The sequence below is a fragment of the Cyrtonyx montezumae genome, unplaced genomic scaffold (assembly GCF_038088225.1).
Source record: "Cyrtonyx montezumae isolate F1298 unplaced genomic scaffold, pur_monq_1.0 scaffold_2, whole genome shotgun sequence".
Taxonomy (NCBI): Eukaryota; Metazoa; Chordata; class Aves; order Galliformes; family Odontophoridae; genus Cyrtonyx; species Cyrtonyx montezumae.
The window spans coordinates 17760985-17780397 of NW_027071936.1; the positions used below are offsets into that span (position 1 = coordinate 17760985).

At 35.5% G+C, this 19413-nt stretch overlaps 1 protein-coding gene across 2 annotated transcripts in view; it reads left to right on the forward strand.

Moving 5' to 3' along the window:
- Positions 1-19413, forward strand: part of TBCK (TBC1 domain containing kinase) — a 91768-nt gene that overhangs the window by 18024 nt on the left and 54331 nt on the right. The window contains exons 4-15 of one of the 2 annotated variants that reach the window (XM_065736503.1): positions 6548-6662; positions 8148-8221; positions 8806-8947; positions 10169-10229; positions 11460-11521; positions 12442-12503; positions 13135-13283; positions 14226-14367; positions 15788-15887; positions 17363-17412; positions 17757-17886; positions 18683-18781. In XM_065736503.1, the coding sequence (XP_065592575.1) occupies positions 6548-6662; positions 8148-8221; positions 8806-8947; positions 10169-10229; positions 11460-11521; positions 12442-12503; positions 13135-13283; positions 14226-14367; positions 15788-15887; positions 17363-17412; positions 17757-17886; positions 18683-18781 (1186 nt within the window). The remainder of the gene's footprint in view (positions 1-6547; positions 6663-8147; positions 8222-8805; positions 8948-10168; positions 10230-11459; positions 11522-12441; positions 12504-13134; positions 13284-14225; positions 14368-15787; positions 15888-17362; positions 17413-17756; positions 17887-18682; positions 18782-19413) is intronic. The other variant, XM_065736504.1, reaches the window with a different exon arrangement.

Sequence of the window (19413 nt, forward strand, 5' to 3'; positions counted from 1 at the left end):
TCCTTATTCTGTTTTTTACGCCTGAGGCTTGAGGTACAAAAAATTATTTCTTACAAGTTAATCAGTGCCAAGATCAAAATCTGGGAATTTGAATACATCTTTCTTGTCCTCTACATTTAAGCAGACGGTGCTACAGGTTTCATTAACATGGCGCTTTATGAGACGTGCTTATTGTTTTCAAAAGGTCTTTGTTCATTTGCTCCCCCCACATATAGGATGAGTCTTAAAATTTTTACTTAATGATGAGGAGATACATTGAGATCATTCAAAGTGATAACAATCTGAAAAATTGTCTAAGCATTTTTGCATGCAATATGCTGTATATATGAAGTTCTTCCTTTTTTATCTATGCTTTCATCTACTGTTTTATGGATTTTTTTATTGGACATTACAAGTTGAGACCTTCATAAAAATGTAACATCACTTGTGTTGCTTTTAAAGTCATGCTTCCAGGTTAAAACTTTAAAAGAGGAATGAAAGGGCTTTCTGAGTTTCCTCAGATGAGCGATGCAGACTTGTTGAAGATATCCTGTGTGAAATACCTCTGTGTATGAGTTAGAGACTTCCTGAGGATTTTGTCTATAAAATTAATTTTTTCAGTCTTGTACTCTCAGCTTGTTGCATTCCCTTCCAGTTCATTTCATTCTGGTAATGTGAGTGCATTTCCAAGTAAATTGGCAGTGTTTACAATCTCAATCCCTAGTGCCATTTTTTAATCAAACATGTAATAAAGTGCTAAATAAACCATTCCCACCTGCATCAAACTCTGTATGTTCTGTATAAGGTATTTTGTAATTTATTTACCCAGGAAGACCCAGTTCATCTGCACATCTGTTTTTCAACCAGTCCTGTTTTTTATCCAGTTTTCCAGCTGGTCGTTTGAGGCATAAGGAGGTCAGATGGCTTTTTTGAGGTCAGAGTAGTGGTTGTCTCAGCTGGGATTATACCCAAACTTCATTCTTTGCTGTAACCACTTGGCCGCACCACTCCTAACCAGTATATCTGCATCGTTTGCTGTAATAGAACTAACTCCAAATGTTATTTTCTTTGGTTTGTAGTTTTGATTGTATTAAAGTATTGTAATTTTTACGAGTTCGGAAACATTACATCTGTTCACAACCTGGTTCTGTTCCACTTTGAACAGACGCAGTTTGTTGGGATGAGTCTCCTTCCTGAATTCCAAGCGCTTGTTTGTCTCACAAGGTCTGGGGTAGTGATTGATGGCTTTGTTGGTTTGTGTCGCTCTAGTGTATTTCCTCAGGGCAGACCCTGTCTGACCTTCCTGTTTGGAAGAGGAATCTGTCTTTATGCTCCTGTATACCAGTGTCATAAGCCTCTTAAGACTCCTGCTTGCTGTGATGTTCTTCCTCCAGTTTTTACTTTTTCAGCAATAATTTAGTGTTAGAGCAGATTCACAGATTGGAGAAAGGGCTTCTAAGTATGTATTCCTGTGTATGTGCCCTTATGTTTGAAGTCTAAGGAAACAGAAATGCTTGAACATGGTATAATCAGCAAGCCTTACTCCTCTTGGTCTTGTTGTGCCTTCCTGAGGGCAGTCAAAATAGTTCTAGTTCCAGTTGTTTAAAATTTCCTCTTGCCTTGAGTTGCCACTACAATGAAGAATCTTGACTAACACTAGTTGACGTGTATGTCTCCAGTAGATACAAAAAATTACAGTTATCTAAATAATTAGGCTTGTTTGTGGTGCCAATCCTTTGTCAAATTCCATTTGTTTCACTGTGCAGAGCACTCTTTTTTTCAAAATAGTGTGCTAAGCTTTGTAGATGGATTAAAAACCCCAAAACTGCCATCACCAATTGAAAATATCACAAATGCATTTGTGACAAATGGAAGTATTTCTACTGCACCAAAGTTATGCTGCTGCATCCATTTTGCCTCAAACCCTGAATAGCTCTGATCCTCGATTGCTGTCCCGGTACAACTGCGAGTTCCAGTTAACCACCCTGAAATAGATACAGTTGCTTATGTAGAAGTCACCAGAAAGAAGTTTGCTCTCTTTAGCTGAAAGTGTAACTGGGATCGGTAAGCCGGCAAGATCTCATGTGCTACTTGGTTGCTCTTTGATGTTAAACTGTTTCTTGTAGCAATAAAGAAGTATGGAGAAGTTACCTTAATGTTATGAATGCGCTTCTGTTAAAGATCAATACAGCGAATTCATGTGTAGATGAGCATTAATTTTGCATTCAACTGAAGGAAAGGAAACCTGAATGAATCTAACTTTTATGATATTTAAATGAATGTGACTTTCTGCCTCTTCTTTTCCTTCTTTCTTTTCTCTCTTTGGAATTCTCTTATTCCAACAGTTTAATAGGTCAGATGTCCTGACTCCACGCACCTCTGATTTCCAATTGTACGATCTGCAGTCCGTCAGTCCTCTTTTTTAAGTTTTGAAGACAGTAAAGTAGTTTTTCTTTTCCCCTCAGCAGTCTGCGGTATGCACAGGGACTGCTGCTGCTGGCTGTCAAATGCATTTTTCCAAAACCTACTTTCCCATTCTGCAGTTTGGCAATCATTTTCTTTGCTTAAAGCTGAAATTTCAAATTATTCATCTGGAATTTAGAGCAACAGAACGCTGTGAAGAGAGAGCCCCTTGATGACATAGCAAGGAGTTCTTACAGAATACTTTGTGGCTGTCAATTTTTAGAGTAACTGTCAGGTCCTCTCCTGTGAATGTGGATGAAAGACTTGGAATATTAGGTAGTCTGTTAGAAAATCTGTCAAGGCTTGTAGGGGTTCAGACATTATTGGATATGATACTCAGGGAAACTTATGTGTTGTGTTTTTTATGGTTTTTTTTTTTTTCTGTATGTGGTGTGGGTTTTGCTTTTATTGGTGTTCTTTGTTTGCTTTATGTGTTCTGTTTGGAAGCCAGGAAGTATCAGGGAACATTTAATATACACTTGTTCTGTACCCACCCTCCAATCCTTTCCTGTGAATCTGCCTATCATCCTTTTAGGAAAAAGGATACTGGACTCAAATAAATTAGTTTGGGGTCTGATTTGGTATGTCAAAGTTTAAGGTTTCAAAGGCCATTGATTTATTTTGCCTAAAATGGCAATAATCCATTGCAGTAGTTTGTTTCTGGAGCATTATATCTTGGAGATTCTGATCCAGCTTCTTACGTGGTTATTGTAGATTGGTGGGGTTTTGTTTGTTTGTTTTAAGAATTCAGAATCCTTTGTTCACAGGTATTACTCTGTCACTGCTGAATGAGTACACTCACTCAGCTCTCTTTTAGTCACCGATAAATCTCTTTTCTCCACTCTAATTGTTAATAACTCATCCTTTGAAGAAGGGCAAGGGTGTCAGTATGCCACTTTCTACAAGTACACATTTTCCCTTTCATCCTGGCCCAGGTGCTTTTCTCAGTCATGAGGAAGGGTGCAGTGTGTGAAAGAATGTTCACAAGAAGAATCTGTTTTTCCTTTTTCCTCTGTCTGAATCCAAAAAGTGACACAAGTGTCCTAAGAAATCAGATAATCAAATCAGTGAGTTCGCAGCACCACAAGAATTTGAAAATTTGCTGGAACTTCTTTTTCCTGTGACAGATGAGGTTGATTGAAGCAAACTTTGAGAAAACGGCTACACCTCCCTAGAAGTAAGAATTCAACAGACCGGAGTTCAGGCTGCCTGCTAAATGGAAAAGTTTATTTCTTTTTGTAAAGGCACAATACAGCCACCTGTGTACTATTAGTGTGTGGAAATTAGTCATTTGTCTGGTATAGCTTTTGGTCTGACAAATTCCTGGAGGTAATAAAACAGTCCTCATTTTTGTGGGTTTTTTAAGTATTCTCTTCTGTCTTCCCCCACAAATGCCATGCACATGCCTCTCTTAACCATGCTGGTTTTGTGCTGTTGGCTGAATTTGCTTGTATCAACTTCTAGAGATAATTCTTTTCCTATTTACTGAAGGAATTTCTGAGGAAGGAATTGAGTTATCCTTTTTGTTTCCTTTCCTGTGTGTCTGCACCTTCAAGTTCCAATCTGAACCCAGTATTGAATTAATCCTTATATTTTTTCAATTCTTCATTTCTAGAGTGGAGGAATACAGATTGCTCCCTTTTGTGGCTACTTACTTTCTTTGAACCAGGAATAAAATGGCAATGATTAAATCAACAAGTTTGATTTTATATTAGTGTGCAGTCCTCTCCCTTGAAGATAATCCTTTCTTAAAAGTCTGATTGAGAAGATTATAACTGAGTAGCTTTGTTGGTATGCAAGCTTAGAAAATAGGAAAAGAATTAAAAATGAAGCTTATAACTTGAAAAAGTACTGTTAGGTGTAAAGATATTAGATAAAGATATGTAAAGGTGTTTCTTTTGCAGATAAATTCCAGCTGCTTCTGTTATTCCTATTAGTGGAGAGAAGAAGCTTAGAACTATTTTTAGGAAAAGTAGAAGCTGAAGGTGATTGATATCTCTTCAGGTCACTTTGAAGTGAATGTCAGACTTTGTGCTTTTACTGAATGCCTCCTACCGTATCTGCCTTGAGCAGTGGAATAATTTACTTCACCACAGTTTAAAGTTGCCATCAATTACCATGCTGAGATGGACAAAATGTTTCATACCACACAACTTGGATGTAGGCCCTTGTTAGTATAGCAGCTGTTGGTTTCAAACCTACTATGCCTCTGTTTTCCTTTTTTTTTTTTTCCCTGATTTTTTTTTTTTTAAGCAAATTATTTTCTTCTTTCTTTTCTTCCGACCTCCTGTTAGAGGATGCTGAAGCCTCTCCGCTTTAAGAGCTTGTATCGTAGTTTGGACACTAGTTAGTCTATTGAAGAGCAGGTTTCTAGGTAATGAGTAAAAACTTTCAGAATCAATTCAGACTCCTTTTGTTTCGTGACCTAAATGTCCTTCTTGTGTAGGATTGATATTTATTTATTTGTTTGTTTGTTTGTTTGTTGGTATTGTTTCTTTTTCCTTAAAGGATCGACATACCTGATGCCTACAGGCAAGTTCAAAACTGCACCTTCTGCACTTCTAGAAATTCGCCTCAGGGCTTACAGTGGCCATGGAAACTGTGAATCTAGGTGCTAGCCTCCCGTGAGGCAGGGGACCTCATTTCAGCTTAGTTTTTCTTCAGAGGAGAGTTTGCAGCACGAAGATGGATCTCTTGTGCTCAGAAATAGCAACTCAGGTTTTTAGCTGTCAGACCCTTGGCAATTAAATGCTGAACTCCTGGGTAATAGGCACAAACAGTGTGTTCTACTTAATAAATGAAACCAGAACTAGTTAATGGAAAATAGCACTAAAAAGAGCTTGTTATATGGAATTATTTTCCTTCTGGGGAGGTATACTTCCTTCAGCTTGACGTGATGTACTTGGCTAAACACTTTTCCCTGAGTGCATTGAGAGTGTAAGACTGAGAAACCTACATAACAAAAAGTATTTATCGTTTGTGTGTTGATTGTCGGTGCAGTGCCATACAGGATTTACTGCTGATAATGAAGAATCCAAAAGCAGTATTTCCATGTGTTTGCCTTGTTTTCTATTTGTATGAATTGTAACAGAATGTGGAGAATAAATAGATAGTGGACGCCTCCTAGTGCCGACAGCGGATACTGCACCTCTGAGGCACAGAGCTGCATTTTTTTTTTAATGCACTTACAAATAAACTTTTGAAGCTGACATATCACTTCAAGTGCTACTTGTTTGCATGCAATAGTTCCTTACCGAAAATCTGAGTTCATCATCAGTTACTTTTTGCAGCAACAGTTTTGCAAAGTTGTGCAGAAGTAAAAAAAAAAAAAAAAAAAAAAAAAAAAAGAGGATTTGATTTGCAACCATTATTGGTTATTGGTAATGTACATGGTACAAACAAAATGACAGAAAAACTGAAAGCCTGCAGTATAGATTTTTACTGCAGTTATGTCTTTGCCTAAAAATGACTGTGGGAAACCTACCTACCTAGCTAACAGCTTCTAGTACTGTCATGAATTGTGTCAATTGAGGATAGGAGTGATGAGGGGGAAAAATGGCAGCAGGGAAGGTGTGAGGTGGCTGTGGGGTTTTGTTTTGTTTTTGTTATTAGCAATGTGGTTTTGGTTGAATTGCTAAGACCTTGAGATTCACTTCCAAATGCTGTGATCCAAGTAAACAGTAGTGTGGATGTATGTTGGGAGAGCTTTCTCTTGTTCTTATAATTTATCTGAGAAGTATATGTTTACAGCTAGTGTGAAATAGTACAGAGTTTTTCTTCTGGGAAAGGGATAAGGACCAGAGAATAACTCCGTGTAAGCTAACTGAAGGATCTTAATACACCATTTTTAACATAGATCTTCTCAGTATTTTTGTGTTGTAGTAGCCTGTGAGCATTTCTTGAACTTGAAGCTTCTTTGAAAAACAGTTACTTGCTCTAATGATAAAACTTTGGCTGTCTGACAGCAGTGAGTAGCGGATAATAAAATTTCAATTCATGTTGGTCTTAGATTAACCAGGTTAGCTTCCCGCTATCTCCACCCTGTAATGCACCTCTCCATTTTACTGTTGTGTATGTTTTTTGTGTTCTTCTGTTTTGTTCCCAGTTCCTCAAGGATTTTATGCATTGCATATGAGGTTTTGCAAGGTTTGCAATATATGAACAAACATGGAATGGTCCATCGAGCACTCTCCCCTCGCAACATTCTTTTGGATCGAAAGGTACAGCTACTTACAAAACCTGTGTTTTGTTTTTCCTTCTTACTGACAACAAATAGCATGATGTGTCATATTTGGAGACAGCTGCGTCAGCCCTTCTGCTAGGGGTGAGTGGGGCAATTGTATGTATTGGAAAAGTGTAGATTTTTTTTTTCTAGTTTTCCACTTCTTCCTATATTTCAAGTGTACTTCAGATTTGTCTCTGCCCACTTTTTTCCTATCACAAACCACATTTTTCATCCTTCTTAAAGCAAAGGTTGAAGTCTCCTTGATTGTCAGCATTATAGTTACAAGGGCTTCCTAATTTTTTTTTTCAAGCTCCTTCACTGTTTGCTGTTACTTCTCTATGTTTCATCATTTTCATGTAGCATCACTTTCAAATATCAACATATTTCTTTGTTCGTGTTAAATTATTAAAATTACAGTCTGTCAGTTCTGTCAGATTGCTTGGTTGGCAGTGCAGAATAAAGGTAAAAAGTGTGAAAACTAATAGTTACTGTTTTATTCAGGGCCATCACTATCTGAACTGACAGTTCAACGCTTAGCCTTTGTGAACAGCCCCTCTCTCCTTCTCTTTCTTACTTGCTTTAAATAGAATAGCTAGATCATCACCTTGGAAGGCAGAAAGAAGAGTAAAGAAGTTAGGAATGCTTAGTAAAATGGTTTTGTATAAGTTACTTGAAAACAAAAGAAAATCATAATAATGCAATAAGCATTATTATAATAAGCAAAAGTACTTATGATTTTAAGAAAGTCCTGAAATCAGTAAAAGAACAAAAGGGGTCATGAGACCATAAAATTCCAAGCTTTTTCCCTGCAGAATTGATACAGCCTTTACTGTTGCACCATCTGCAGGCAAGCTGAGCATAGTTCAAAATGCAGCAGAATCATATCAGATTAAATTCTGTGCCATTTTTAATATTTTGGTTTTGATGTTACTTTTCTGCCTTCACAGAATAAAATCACCTGCAAAATGTGTTTGGCTGAATATGTGTGGATACAGTTAAGGAGAATGAGACCATAATGGGCTGATGATAAAGACTGGTGGAGGAACCAGGCTAGATAAATAGAAGAAGTGAGACAATAGTCAGGCTGCTTAAGGAATTCTGGGATTCAAACAAGATTGCAGAAAGATTTCAAACAGAGATCATGTTCAGTAGAGTATTTAAATTTATAGAGAATATATTATAACTTTCAAAGTTCTGACTTGCTTGTGTGCTCAAGAGTGATTACTTAGTGCTCACAGAAAGTAAAAGCATTGGAAATAAACACCTTACTAACTTGCAGTGGAGTTCTACTTAAATTATGAAACAAAATCTTAAAGGGCTGACCTTTAAGAGTATTTGTCTCAACAGCTAATGCAGTTTGCATGGAAATGATTCTTTAAAAAAAACTTAAATACGTATTGTTATTATGTTTCTTGATTATTTTTTTTAGGGTTTTTTGTTTGTTTGTATGTTTACTTTTAATTATTATTCTCCTTTACAGGGACATGTCAAGTTGGCTAAATTTGGACTTTACCATATGACTGCTCAAGGTGTTGATGTTGATTTTCCTATAGGGTAAGAATGTAACTGCGTAATATAAACATATTAGGAATGTAGTTGTTTGGATACACAAAAGTAGTAGTGATGTTTCCCTTTGAATCTTGTTTTCAGATTTTATTTTTTATTTCTTAGTGTATTCTCATGAATGGTTGAATGATATTTTGGATTGATTTAGCAGGAGGTAGAATGTGTAACTTTTAGGCTTGAGGTTTGCTGTTTTTTGGGGTTTTTTTTGCTAATTCACAAATTATTTGATGAGAATTATGATAATGGAGAACAATGGATCTAGGATGCGTTTATTTAATGTACTTGTACTGAAATTCAGTATGCATTTACTTTGAGATATATAGATACACTACTTAGAAAGTTGTTGATACTTCTTATGAAAGATTTAGTAATTAAAATTTAACCTTCTACGTGCTAGACACTCGTGCAGTTGGGAGTGAAAGGGCTTCAGTGTTTCTTTTGGCTGAATAGAACTGTTTGCAGTTGGGTACGAATTCTAGTCTCTCATAATGCAAAATTATTTTGATTACTGTATCTGAATGGTGGATTTTTGGACAAATCGATTATTATTTGATGTTACTGTATCTTTCTAGGTACCCATCTTATTTGGCACCTGAAGTAATTGCACAGGGAATAGTCAAGCCAAATGATCATACTCAGTGTGAGAAACCTCTACCTTCTGGCCCCAAATCTGATCTCTGGTCTCTTGGCATAATACTATTTGAGCTTTGTGTGGTATGTAAGAGGGTAATTTTCTTCACTGTGAATAGTTAGGATAGCATGATTGTACTTTGCCTGTCACTTGGCTCCAAATGTCAGACTACGTTACCATTTCTACATGATCAATATCGGTGGTAGTGGTTCAAGTTACTGCATATGTGTTGGGTTGGTACAGGCGTTACAATGCAGGATGGCTGTTTGTTAAGCCACAATAATGCAATTGCAAGGTCTAATTCTTAGCAAGTAGTAGCTTCTAAACCAGGAAACCTTTCTAGATATTTTTTTAGCTGTTTCGATTATACATTGAAGTGTGAGGTAACCATTGGCATCATGCCCTCGTTCTCTTTGAAAAGAATGAGAAATTAATAATGTTTCTATACTATGAGAGTAGTACATCTAAATTACCAGTGCCTAAAGAGCTGCAGTAGGGAATTAAAGGCTTATTTGGGAAATGGTTATTTGGCTTTAGAAGTTGGAATAAATTAAGCCAACGTAATCTTTAGCAATTCTACATGTTAAATTGCACCTTTTTTAGTCAAGAACATTCTACACAAAAACAAAATCTAGCAAATACCTTAGTACTAATATTTAGTTTCATTATATAATCAAGTCATCTGACAATTTAAACAGTCAAGAATATTTTGTATGTAGTGAATGCATCAGGATGTTGGAAAAGGGCACTTGTATATTCTGTGCTTTTGTAAATTCTCACCAAGATCATAATCATTTGTTTTTACTACTTTAAAAAGTACATTTTCTTTAAATCCAATAAGGACATTTCTGAAACATTTTAGAAACAAAGTCTAGAGTATTTTTCATGAGTACTGTGCTATATAAGCTGTGTCTTTTACCATGTGATGAGCATGAATATCATCTTTGTTTATGATCGTGCTGGGAAAAATAGTTTTTGAAAGCCTGTTGCTGAATTAATAGTCTACTTGCAGGTTTGCTAAGGCAACCTGGGACTTTGTCTTGCTCATTTCTTGTTTAGTTCACATTTGTTCCAGGTAAAAGACATTATAAATTATGTTTTTTTCTTTATGATGGCATGAAACTGTGTCTGGTATGTTTGATGTAAGTAGTGTTTTATGTTCTAACAGGTAGTTTCCTGAAGCCTTCCAAATTTCGTTTTATAAGCTTACTTCATTCTCTGTGTATAGAGATGGATGTGCATGCCATCTAAATATTTTAATGTAATAACACTGCATTTTTTATTTGATCGTGTTATTCATTTAGGGGAGAAAATTGTTTCAGACTTTGGAGATAGCAGAAAGATTAAAGTTTGTAATTACTTTAGGTAAGTAGCACAAAACTAATGTTTGTTTTGGTTTTTCTTTTCGGGAAGTGCTGTAACTAAAGCTATGCAAATTAGTCAGCTTGTGATGTTGAGACCTAAGGTGCTTTTCCTTTTATCTGCTTTCATCTCTGGAATTCAAAATACATTTGAAGAATAGTTGCTTGCCTAGAGAAGGAGCAGAAATGGATGCCAGCTAAGATAACTGCAGAAGAGCCATGAGTATGTTTAAGTACGGGCAAGATATGCAAAAACATGCTCATGTAAATTTATTGGTTACTTGCTGTTTTATGTTCCAGGCATCTCTGAAAGGAGCTGGGAATTGTGTAACAATAAAGAACACTGTCCCTGCAGTATCAGTGATTGTGATCCCAAGCAGGGAAAATCAGTAAGATAGAAAATAAAAAAAGAGATGGGAAGCACGTTATTGTTATTGCTTCATCTACAAACTGGAAAAGCGTGAAGCCAAAATTTCAAGTCTGAAGTAATGTTAATGAGTCTGGAATTGGGACTGTTTTGTGGTATCTAAAATTGGATTTGATGAGGTTGTTATGTGTAAGCCACGAGGAAGGAAAGTTCAGAATTTGAAGCTTTATGTGTAAATTATTGAATTTATCCAGAAAAACAGAGCAATACTTTTAAAGTTAGCTACTGTCAGTATAAATATCTTTTTCACTGAGCAGTGATTACGTTGGTGCTGAAACTCTCACTGTTTTGCTGTGATTTATTAGCAAAGCTTTCTGAAGGGTTTGAGTCCCCTTCATGTTGAATGCAAGTCAGTATTAATGTGAAAAATGTTTGAATCCTGACTTGAGAATTATTTTCTCAATAATGTGTTGAAAATAAGTTGTAAAATACTGCTAGTACAATCTTCTATTAGCAAATAAAAATAAGTGCTTTGAGCTTCTGTATGCAGGTATTTTTAATTATTTTTTAGTAAAGACAAAGACTGAACTTATGTGGCACGCTGAATTACTAAGCCTGCCAAAAAGGCTTTCACTGCTAAATCAAATTCACTACCTAGCTTTCCTAGGCTTCCTTTTTGATTGTACATAGGGGATAATATGATTTTCATTTCTAATTTTGTGAGTTCACGTTCAGTTGATGTGGCAATTAAAAAAACAACAACAAACTGTTCTCTTTTAAGGTTGGGTTTCATCTGATATCCTGCTTAATTGGTATCACTTTTTTCATGTTCTTTAACTTTTTTACTGCTATGTTTGTTTTTCAAAGGCTGTGTAGATGATATTGTAACTGTATTAGCTGAAGAACACGGTTGCCTTGATGTTATTAAGGTTTGTGAAACTAGTTTACTCTTCTGTCCTATCTAAAACTCATTATTGTTGTGTTTCATAGGATTTCATACATACATAGATAAAACATATGCATATGTAATATATATTTCATATTTAATATATTTTTCATATTTAATATGTGAAATATATATTAATATATAGAATATCTTTGTTTATGCTTGCTCATATGTAAAAAAAACCATTTCAAAGATGAAATAGATAATCTGCTTTATAGTGATCTACATGAATATATTAAAATATTTAATTAATAAAAATAGTGAAGTATAAATAGTAAAAAGAATTGTGATATTGTAATTACATATGCACACACACATGTATTTTATGAAACCAAACTTGTTTAATCACTTCAATGTCTTGTAGTGTATTGCAACTGCATATATAAGAAAGTACCCATTGTCAGTAATGCTCATTCTTTCCTGAAGTTACTGTCAGTCAAAGTTTTAAAACTTGCTGGATTGTTCAGAAAATTGTTAATTTTCTTGAAAATTCTGCAAGTTAATTTTTTTTACTGTACAACTCAGGTCCTCCCCATCTACAAAGTTAATCACTGAATTTTGGTGCCTGTTTTGAGTGTTTTGAAACACTGTGAAAAAAAGATTGTCTGTTACCAGAAGGGAGTTCCCAAGTATTGCCTTATTTCAAGCTGGTTGCAGAATTTCTAGATTAAAAAATAAAAATAAATATCTGTATACCTTGCTAGTTCTGCAGATTTCTTTTCCCCATAGCCAGTGTAGGGGATGGTATTACTTCCCCACAGCATTTTGGTCTCACACAGCCAACCTCATATGTGTGGGCATGAAATTTTATTGCTTTCAAAGACAAGCCTGTATATTAAAAGCTGAGTTAAGTGGCTTGGACAGTAATGAACAGACCTCTTCTGTATTTTTTCTTATTTTCAGGAGCTTTCTGAAAATATCATAGCTCTGCTGAAAAAATGCCTTACATTCCAACCTTCTGAGAGGTGAGTATTCAATTCAAATGCTTAATAAACGTCGTTAGGATAAGAAGACCAGTTGCTGAACATTTATTGGAATACCAATGGCTTCTGCTATCTGAAATAGATGGCTATTTGGTTTTATTACTGTGTAATATTTGACATAAAAGGTATTGAAAGAGAAGATCAAATGAACAAATCTTTGAGATTTCTGGGGAATACTTTTGGGGGAAAGCTCTTCAATCATATTCAGTTTTAAGGTTTCTCAGCTTTAGTGGTTCCATTTCTGGATGTTTGTGAGACTTGGGACTCCCTTCAAATCTCTTCTTTCAAAGTACTTTTTTAATGTGGCAGTCCACCACAGTTTTCTTCTGGAAGCTGTAGTAGACTTCTGTTCTTCAATTGAGGCTTTGCAATTGTTTCCATATTTACTTAGAAAGATTAAGAAAATAATTGCTTTGTATATTAATTTCACATGAGATATCAAGTTAGGATGTAAACAGACTGCAATTTGTTACAGGTTGTGAATTGAACAAAATTGCCATGTTTTTTTTTTGCTAAACTTTTGCTAAATTGCCATGTTTTTTTATTGCTTTGAAATAACTTAGGGGTTTTTTAGAAGTACTTTACACTTAATGTTGTACTGCCTTTATTTAAGGCCAACTCCAGAGGAACTGATGCGTGACAGTTTGTTCAGTGAAATATCTTTGGCATACCCTCCCTTTCACAAACCTGCTGAACTGTTCTCATCCTCTCCAAGGTGTGCTAACTTAACACTGCCTGAAGACATAAGTCAGTTATGCAAAGGTAAAAGCAGATGGTGGGATGAATGTCATTGGATGGGGAAAAAAATACGATATACTTGCATTTTTTCTTTGAATGCATTATAAACTGTTACATGGTATAATATTCCATTCTTGTAGTAAGTTGTCTAATGGGCTAAGATAGAGGCAAACATGTTTAGAGGGTTGTGTTCAAGTCAAAGGATGGTATCTGGAATTTTGACCTCAAGGAACAGACAGTTTTTGTTAGTATTTCAGTCTACCTTGAGATGCCAGTATCATCTTCTACCTTTATAATTTTTTATGTGTACAAGGTACTTTTTTTTTTTTTAATCCCCAATGTATTGTATTGTCAATTGGAAGCTGAAATATTTTGAGTGATAGCATAAGATTGTTTTTAGAAGAACTGGCAAACTAAGTCCTTATGAAAGACATTGTACTGTAGAATGAAAGACTTAGAATTTTTTCGAGTTTAAAACTACAGTATGCTGAAAGTTTTAATTCCTCATTAACATTTTTGTGTGAACTCTGAGATGCCTACATGTTTGGAAAATCTCATTATACAATTTCTGGGGAAGGAGACTTTATATCTTCCTAGAATGTATGTGGTGCATGAAGGAAAGACAGTTTAGCTGCTTAGTATGAGTCATTAGTTTCTTATTTGTGCTCTTAGCACTGTTGTGGAGAAAATAACGTAGACTTTTTTAAAATAAAAATATACAGAAAGCAGAAGTTTACCCTTCAACTTATTGATCTGATTGTTTCTATTTTCTAGCATCAAGGCAAACTACAGAAGTACTTCTGTGTGTTTGTTTTCTGATGCTTTCTGTAAATCTCCCTGCAAAGAGATCACTTTTGCCTCCAACTTCACATTATGGTCTAGGACCTCTTAAGTATAGTAATGTTTCGTCAGCAAGATTTGTTTAGTTACAAGAAAAAATACAAGCTTTTTTTTTTTTTTTCCTAGTAGATGAAGATAATGATTACCTAGCAGAAAGATCAATTGAAGAGGTTTATTATCTCTGGTGTCTGGCTGGAGGAGACTTAGAGAAAGAACTTGTCAACAAGGAAATCATTCGATCAAAACCACCTATCTGCACGCTTCCCAAGTAAGAAAAGAGAAGAACTTCAAGGGAAGGAGGATGTACAGAGAAGTGATTCTGAGAGAATGTTTTTATTTCATTTTTGGCTTCACCACCTGTGTATATTTTTAACACACTTAAAACAGCATTCTTAAACAGCTGTAAATCACGTTATGTGCCTTCTTAAACCAGTTTAAGGGATTGTTTGAGTGCTTTGTGTTTGTTACTTACCTGCATTTCACATTGCTTTCTGAAATCTTCAGAAAATATATTAGGTGGAATGCTAAACAGTGAACTGAAAGATCTTAAATTTAACATCCTTTCCAAAATCATTAAGTTTTCAATAAAAACTAAAAAAAGTCTCACTGTGCTTGAACACAGTGTATTAATAGTAGTTCGTTCTGTAGCAAATTCTCACACTTGGAATTCCATTTCACAGAGCAGCAGTGCTGAATAGTCAGCTCATTTTTTCAGCAGATAGCTAATTTATGTTTGTGTGTTTGTGTCTTTTTATTTTAAATGCATAGTTTTAAGAGTTGCTGTGCTGTTGCAGAATTACTACTTTTATTTTCCTGCTGCACATGTTGCAACTTGATGCAACTTTTAAAATATTTTGTTGCCTTAATCCTCCAGTCTGATTTTAACAACCAGAATTATGTGTTCATATTGATAATTTGCTGGATCTGGAGTTTAGAATCATGTGAAAACAACCAGAGAGCAGTGTCTCAAAGGAGAAAAATAAAAAGAGCTTGATCTTAAGTGGTCAAATGACAGCTAAAGTATTGTAACATTTTGAGATACTGCCTGCTTCTGTGCACTTAGGTGAAAGCTTGTGTTTCTGAGTTCTGTGGGGAGAACAGTTTTAGTAATGAAAATTAATTAGAAGATGAAGTGTCCTTTAAAAATGTAATTTTACTTTATCTTCTAAGTCATACTGAGCATGTTAGCTTAACTTCTAGAGATCAATTTGCTGTCTGCTTTAAAATATCACCAAACAGGCAATTTTAGTCCCTTTGATTGAAACAGAAGAGGTCTGGGTTGGGTTTTTGCCTTTTTTTGTTGTTTGGAAATGGCTTTTAAATGACAGAGCTGTTTTATTTTTGGTTCTCACGTTAAGTGGCAGTCACAGTCTGTGCTAGCTCAAGAAATAAAAGGGAATATTAATCTCATATCTTGTTAGTCTTCCTGTGTGTGCAAACTGGAGTTGTGGAAAACCTGAAATGTGCCCTTTTTAGACAGAAGCTGTTTGAATAATTTAAGGTGATTGTACATTCCCTTGATAGCAGATTTCATGCCTCACAGGATAAGTGCATTATACTTCTGACAGCTAGTGTTTTGTTTTAAACAAGAAACTGATTGATGTAAGATACTTATTGTATTTTTCCTAACTCAAATCTTACGTTACAAATGGCCTGAATTTTATTTTATTTTTTCTTTCATTTTGAAGCTTTGTGTTAGAAGATGGTGAAAGCTTTGGGCAAGGACGAGATAGAAGTTCCCTTCTAGATGATACAACTGTGACTTTGTCTCTTTGCCAGCTCCGAAATGTAAGTAGAATTCTGTGCACAGGTACTTTTGTCCTTGCTGTGGAAATATTTGTTTAAAGGGAATATGGAACAGCAGCTCCTATATTGCTGTTCTTGCAAAAGGACAGAGTTGTTGATTCTCAGAGAAAGCTTCATAGTGCTTGAGGTCAATTTTGATTTATGCCATCAAATTGAATTTCATGTAAAAACTTACTGAATTTGATTAATCTTCCTGTCCTCCATCCCAGTATTTTTACTACCTGCTTTTTTCTGGTGAATCTGCAATACATTGGTAGTACCTGATATTCTGCATGATTGCTGAATGACTTGGCACAGTGAGTGTCTTCTTGCATTCTTTTATTCCTGTAGGTAGCTCACAGTATTCAAAAGAAAGAACAACTACATTCAGGTGCAGCTCCTTAAGATCTTTATCCTTGGAGATGAATACCAAACTTCCAGTAGTTTAATGCTAAGCTTTGGAATATTTAGGTATTAATTTGTGTTTTAGGTTATGCAATATCTTATTTTAAAGGTACTATGCACCACAGCTTCTACTTCTGTTTCTATAGAAGGGCAGTTTTACAGCTTTATTTAAACTTTTTAATCTGTAATTTTTGATAACAGTGCCTACATATATAAATGCAGCAACAAATAAATGCATGCTGAGTTTTTATTTTGGAGAGGATACAAGTGAGAATCTTACAGTGTTAGATGAAATAAGATTTTGAACTTTTACAGTTCTTCAAATAGTTATCATTGAGCAGAGCATGATGCCTAGAATCAAAAGAGGTTCAGGTCTGAATGAACCGAGAATGAACTGTTCTGTCACTCCCAGGAGGAGCGGCTGGTGTGCTGTGTGTCTTTAAGTTAGAAACTGAACTGCAGTGCTGAACCCTGCAGGGAAGATAATATTAAACATTAATCACGATACAGCAAAGATATCTGAAAACATCAGACAAGAGTCCTGGTACACTCGTCTGTCACCTTTTCAGAGAGTATCTTAATTCTGTGCAGCTTTCAGATGCTGATGCTAAAAGGAACTCAAATTCGTATGACTCTTGAACTGATTAAAAAAAGTAAAACCAAGTTCTGTAGTTGATTTGCAGTGACTTAGGAAGTCCATATAGAAAAACAAGGGAAAGAAAAAAAACAATGGTAATACTATTGATTGATTAATTCCTGACCTATAGAAGTTTTTTTGTATGTGTAAAAATAGGCTTTGTGCATGGGACAAGAGAGTTCTCTTCAAATGGAAGACATGTTATTCCACAAAGTCCTAAGAAAACAAAACAAAATAGTCTGTACTAGTAAAACTTCCTCATATTAAAGGTTGTATGTTTCTTTGATCAGGAACTGAATTAATGTTTAGACAGGTGTCAGGGTGAACTATTAAACTTAGAACTGAATTGTGAATTTGTTTTCAGATCTCACTAAATACTTTCACATGAATTCTGAGCAGTGTTCTGATCATAAATTATCTTCATTCTTCATTTCAGAGACTGAAAGATGTTGGTGGGGAAGCATTTTATCCGTTACTTGAAGATGAGTAAGTGTGTATAAATTTGTACCCATCTAAGTGACCAGATTGTTAGCTTTGAGTAGCAGGATGCACAGCTAGACAGCTGTTCTCTAAAAGCAGACCTGTCCTTGCTTGTCTCTTAAAGTCAGTGTGAGCTGATAGGTACTCTGCACTGGTGAGCTTAGGACCTTCAATCCAAACTGAAGTTTTTAACCTTTTTCCCTGTCCTGGGAATGGGCTGTTTGTGCTGAATATTTAAAATGATCTGTTTATACTTGCTTTTGACTCAAAAATGCATTACTGAATATTTATTTTGCACGATGAGTTGTATGTTTTGCTCTTTACTACTACTGCCCTTTTTCTTTTTCCAGCCAGTCAACTTTACCTCATTCAAATAGTAGCAGTGAACTGTCTGCAGCTGCCAATCTACCTCTGATCATCCGGGAGAGGGACACAGAGTATCAGCTAAACAGAATTGTTCTGTTTGACAGGCTGTTGAAGGTATGAGATCTCGCTGATGCTAGTTAATTGGATTTGGTCTGAGAATTAGAGGATATTTGAAGGACAAAGTAACTGAAAAAGGAAGCAGAGATTCAAGCAACCACAGTGAAAAGGTGGGAGAAAAACTCTTACAGAACTGTGAGGCAGTAAAAATATGAGAGCTGCTGCTAATATTTGTTATTTACTCAAGAAACTAATTCTGTATCCTTTATTCCTGACTAATCTGTTATTGGTATAAATATACTACTGACATTTCTGCATTTCCAAACAGTAAGATTTTTGAAAACAATACCACCATTTACTGTAATGATGCCATGATAGAAACATGCATGGGTCTTGTTCTAAAGGGGAAAAATACCAAACCTTAATTTACATGTATGCAGAAAGGTGAATTCTTGGTTAGGAATGGAAGGGGGCTAATGTTTTAGTAGTTGCAGTACTTAGGGAAGCGTAAGCTAGAAATGTAAAACAAAAGAGAGTTGTGTATATAATATGATAAGAAATATGAAAAAAAAACAACCACTCCAGTTTTAATGGTTTGGATAGCTACATTTATATGTTGAATATATACCACAGTGTACATCTGTATTTGTGTGGAGCAGTGGATATTTCAGTATCTAGCAGTCATCTGCCATCTAAGTCTTCCAGTTAGGAAAGAAACTTGCTTGATACAAAACTTGTATTCACTGTCAAACTGTCAGAATTTTTCTTCTGTGGAAGCCAGCTTTCCAGAGTTGGGATCAGATTTGTTTCAGTTGTGTGGTAATGCTTTGCTATTAATCTCTTCTTTTTGAAGGCCTACCCATATAAGAAAAACCAAATCTGGAAAGAAGCCAGAGTTGATATCCCTCCTCTCCTGAGAGGCATAACCTGGGCTGCTCTGTTGGGTGTCGAGGTAAGGGTGATTGGAAGCCATTTGCAGAAATCCCAGTATTGACTGAGGAAGGAATTGGGGTAGGAATAGAATGGACAGGGAAGCTGGAAGGAAATGGAAGTTTTGGCATTAGAATTAGTGCAGATCTAGGCAAAAGAATGCATTAAATTGAATGAACTAAAATGATGTTCAGACTCATTCTTGCTTTCTAACGTTATTTGGTTTCGAAGAATATTGACTTTGAATGCCTTTATATTTAATTTTGGTTATGGGAGGGAAAAATAGTGCACAACAAAATTTTACTGGGATATTTAGATACAGTTGCCGGTTAACTTTTTTTTGATTTTTTTTTTAATTACTTTTTACAAATGAAGTTACAATCCTTCTGCCCTGATAAGCAAAAGCTGGGTGAAACAGGGTGAAATGCTGCAAATGTATTTTATTTCACCTACTATCCGATACATGTCTTCCAAAGATTGGAGAAAAAATAAGTGAAAAGTAATCCTTCTGGACAATAGACTCGAAAGAACTGGCCTAGAAATGGGGACACCTCTTACTTGACATCAATTACTTGACAAACCCAACTTTTGCATCTCTTCTGCTTGCAGTCCTCAGTAGTGCAGCAAAGAGTTTCTTGCAGATTACACATCCTG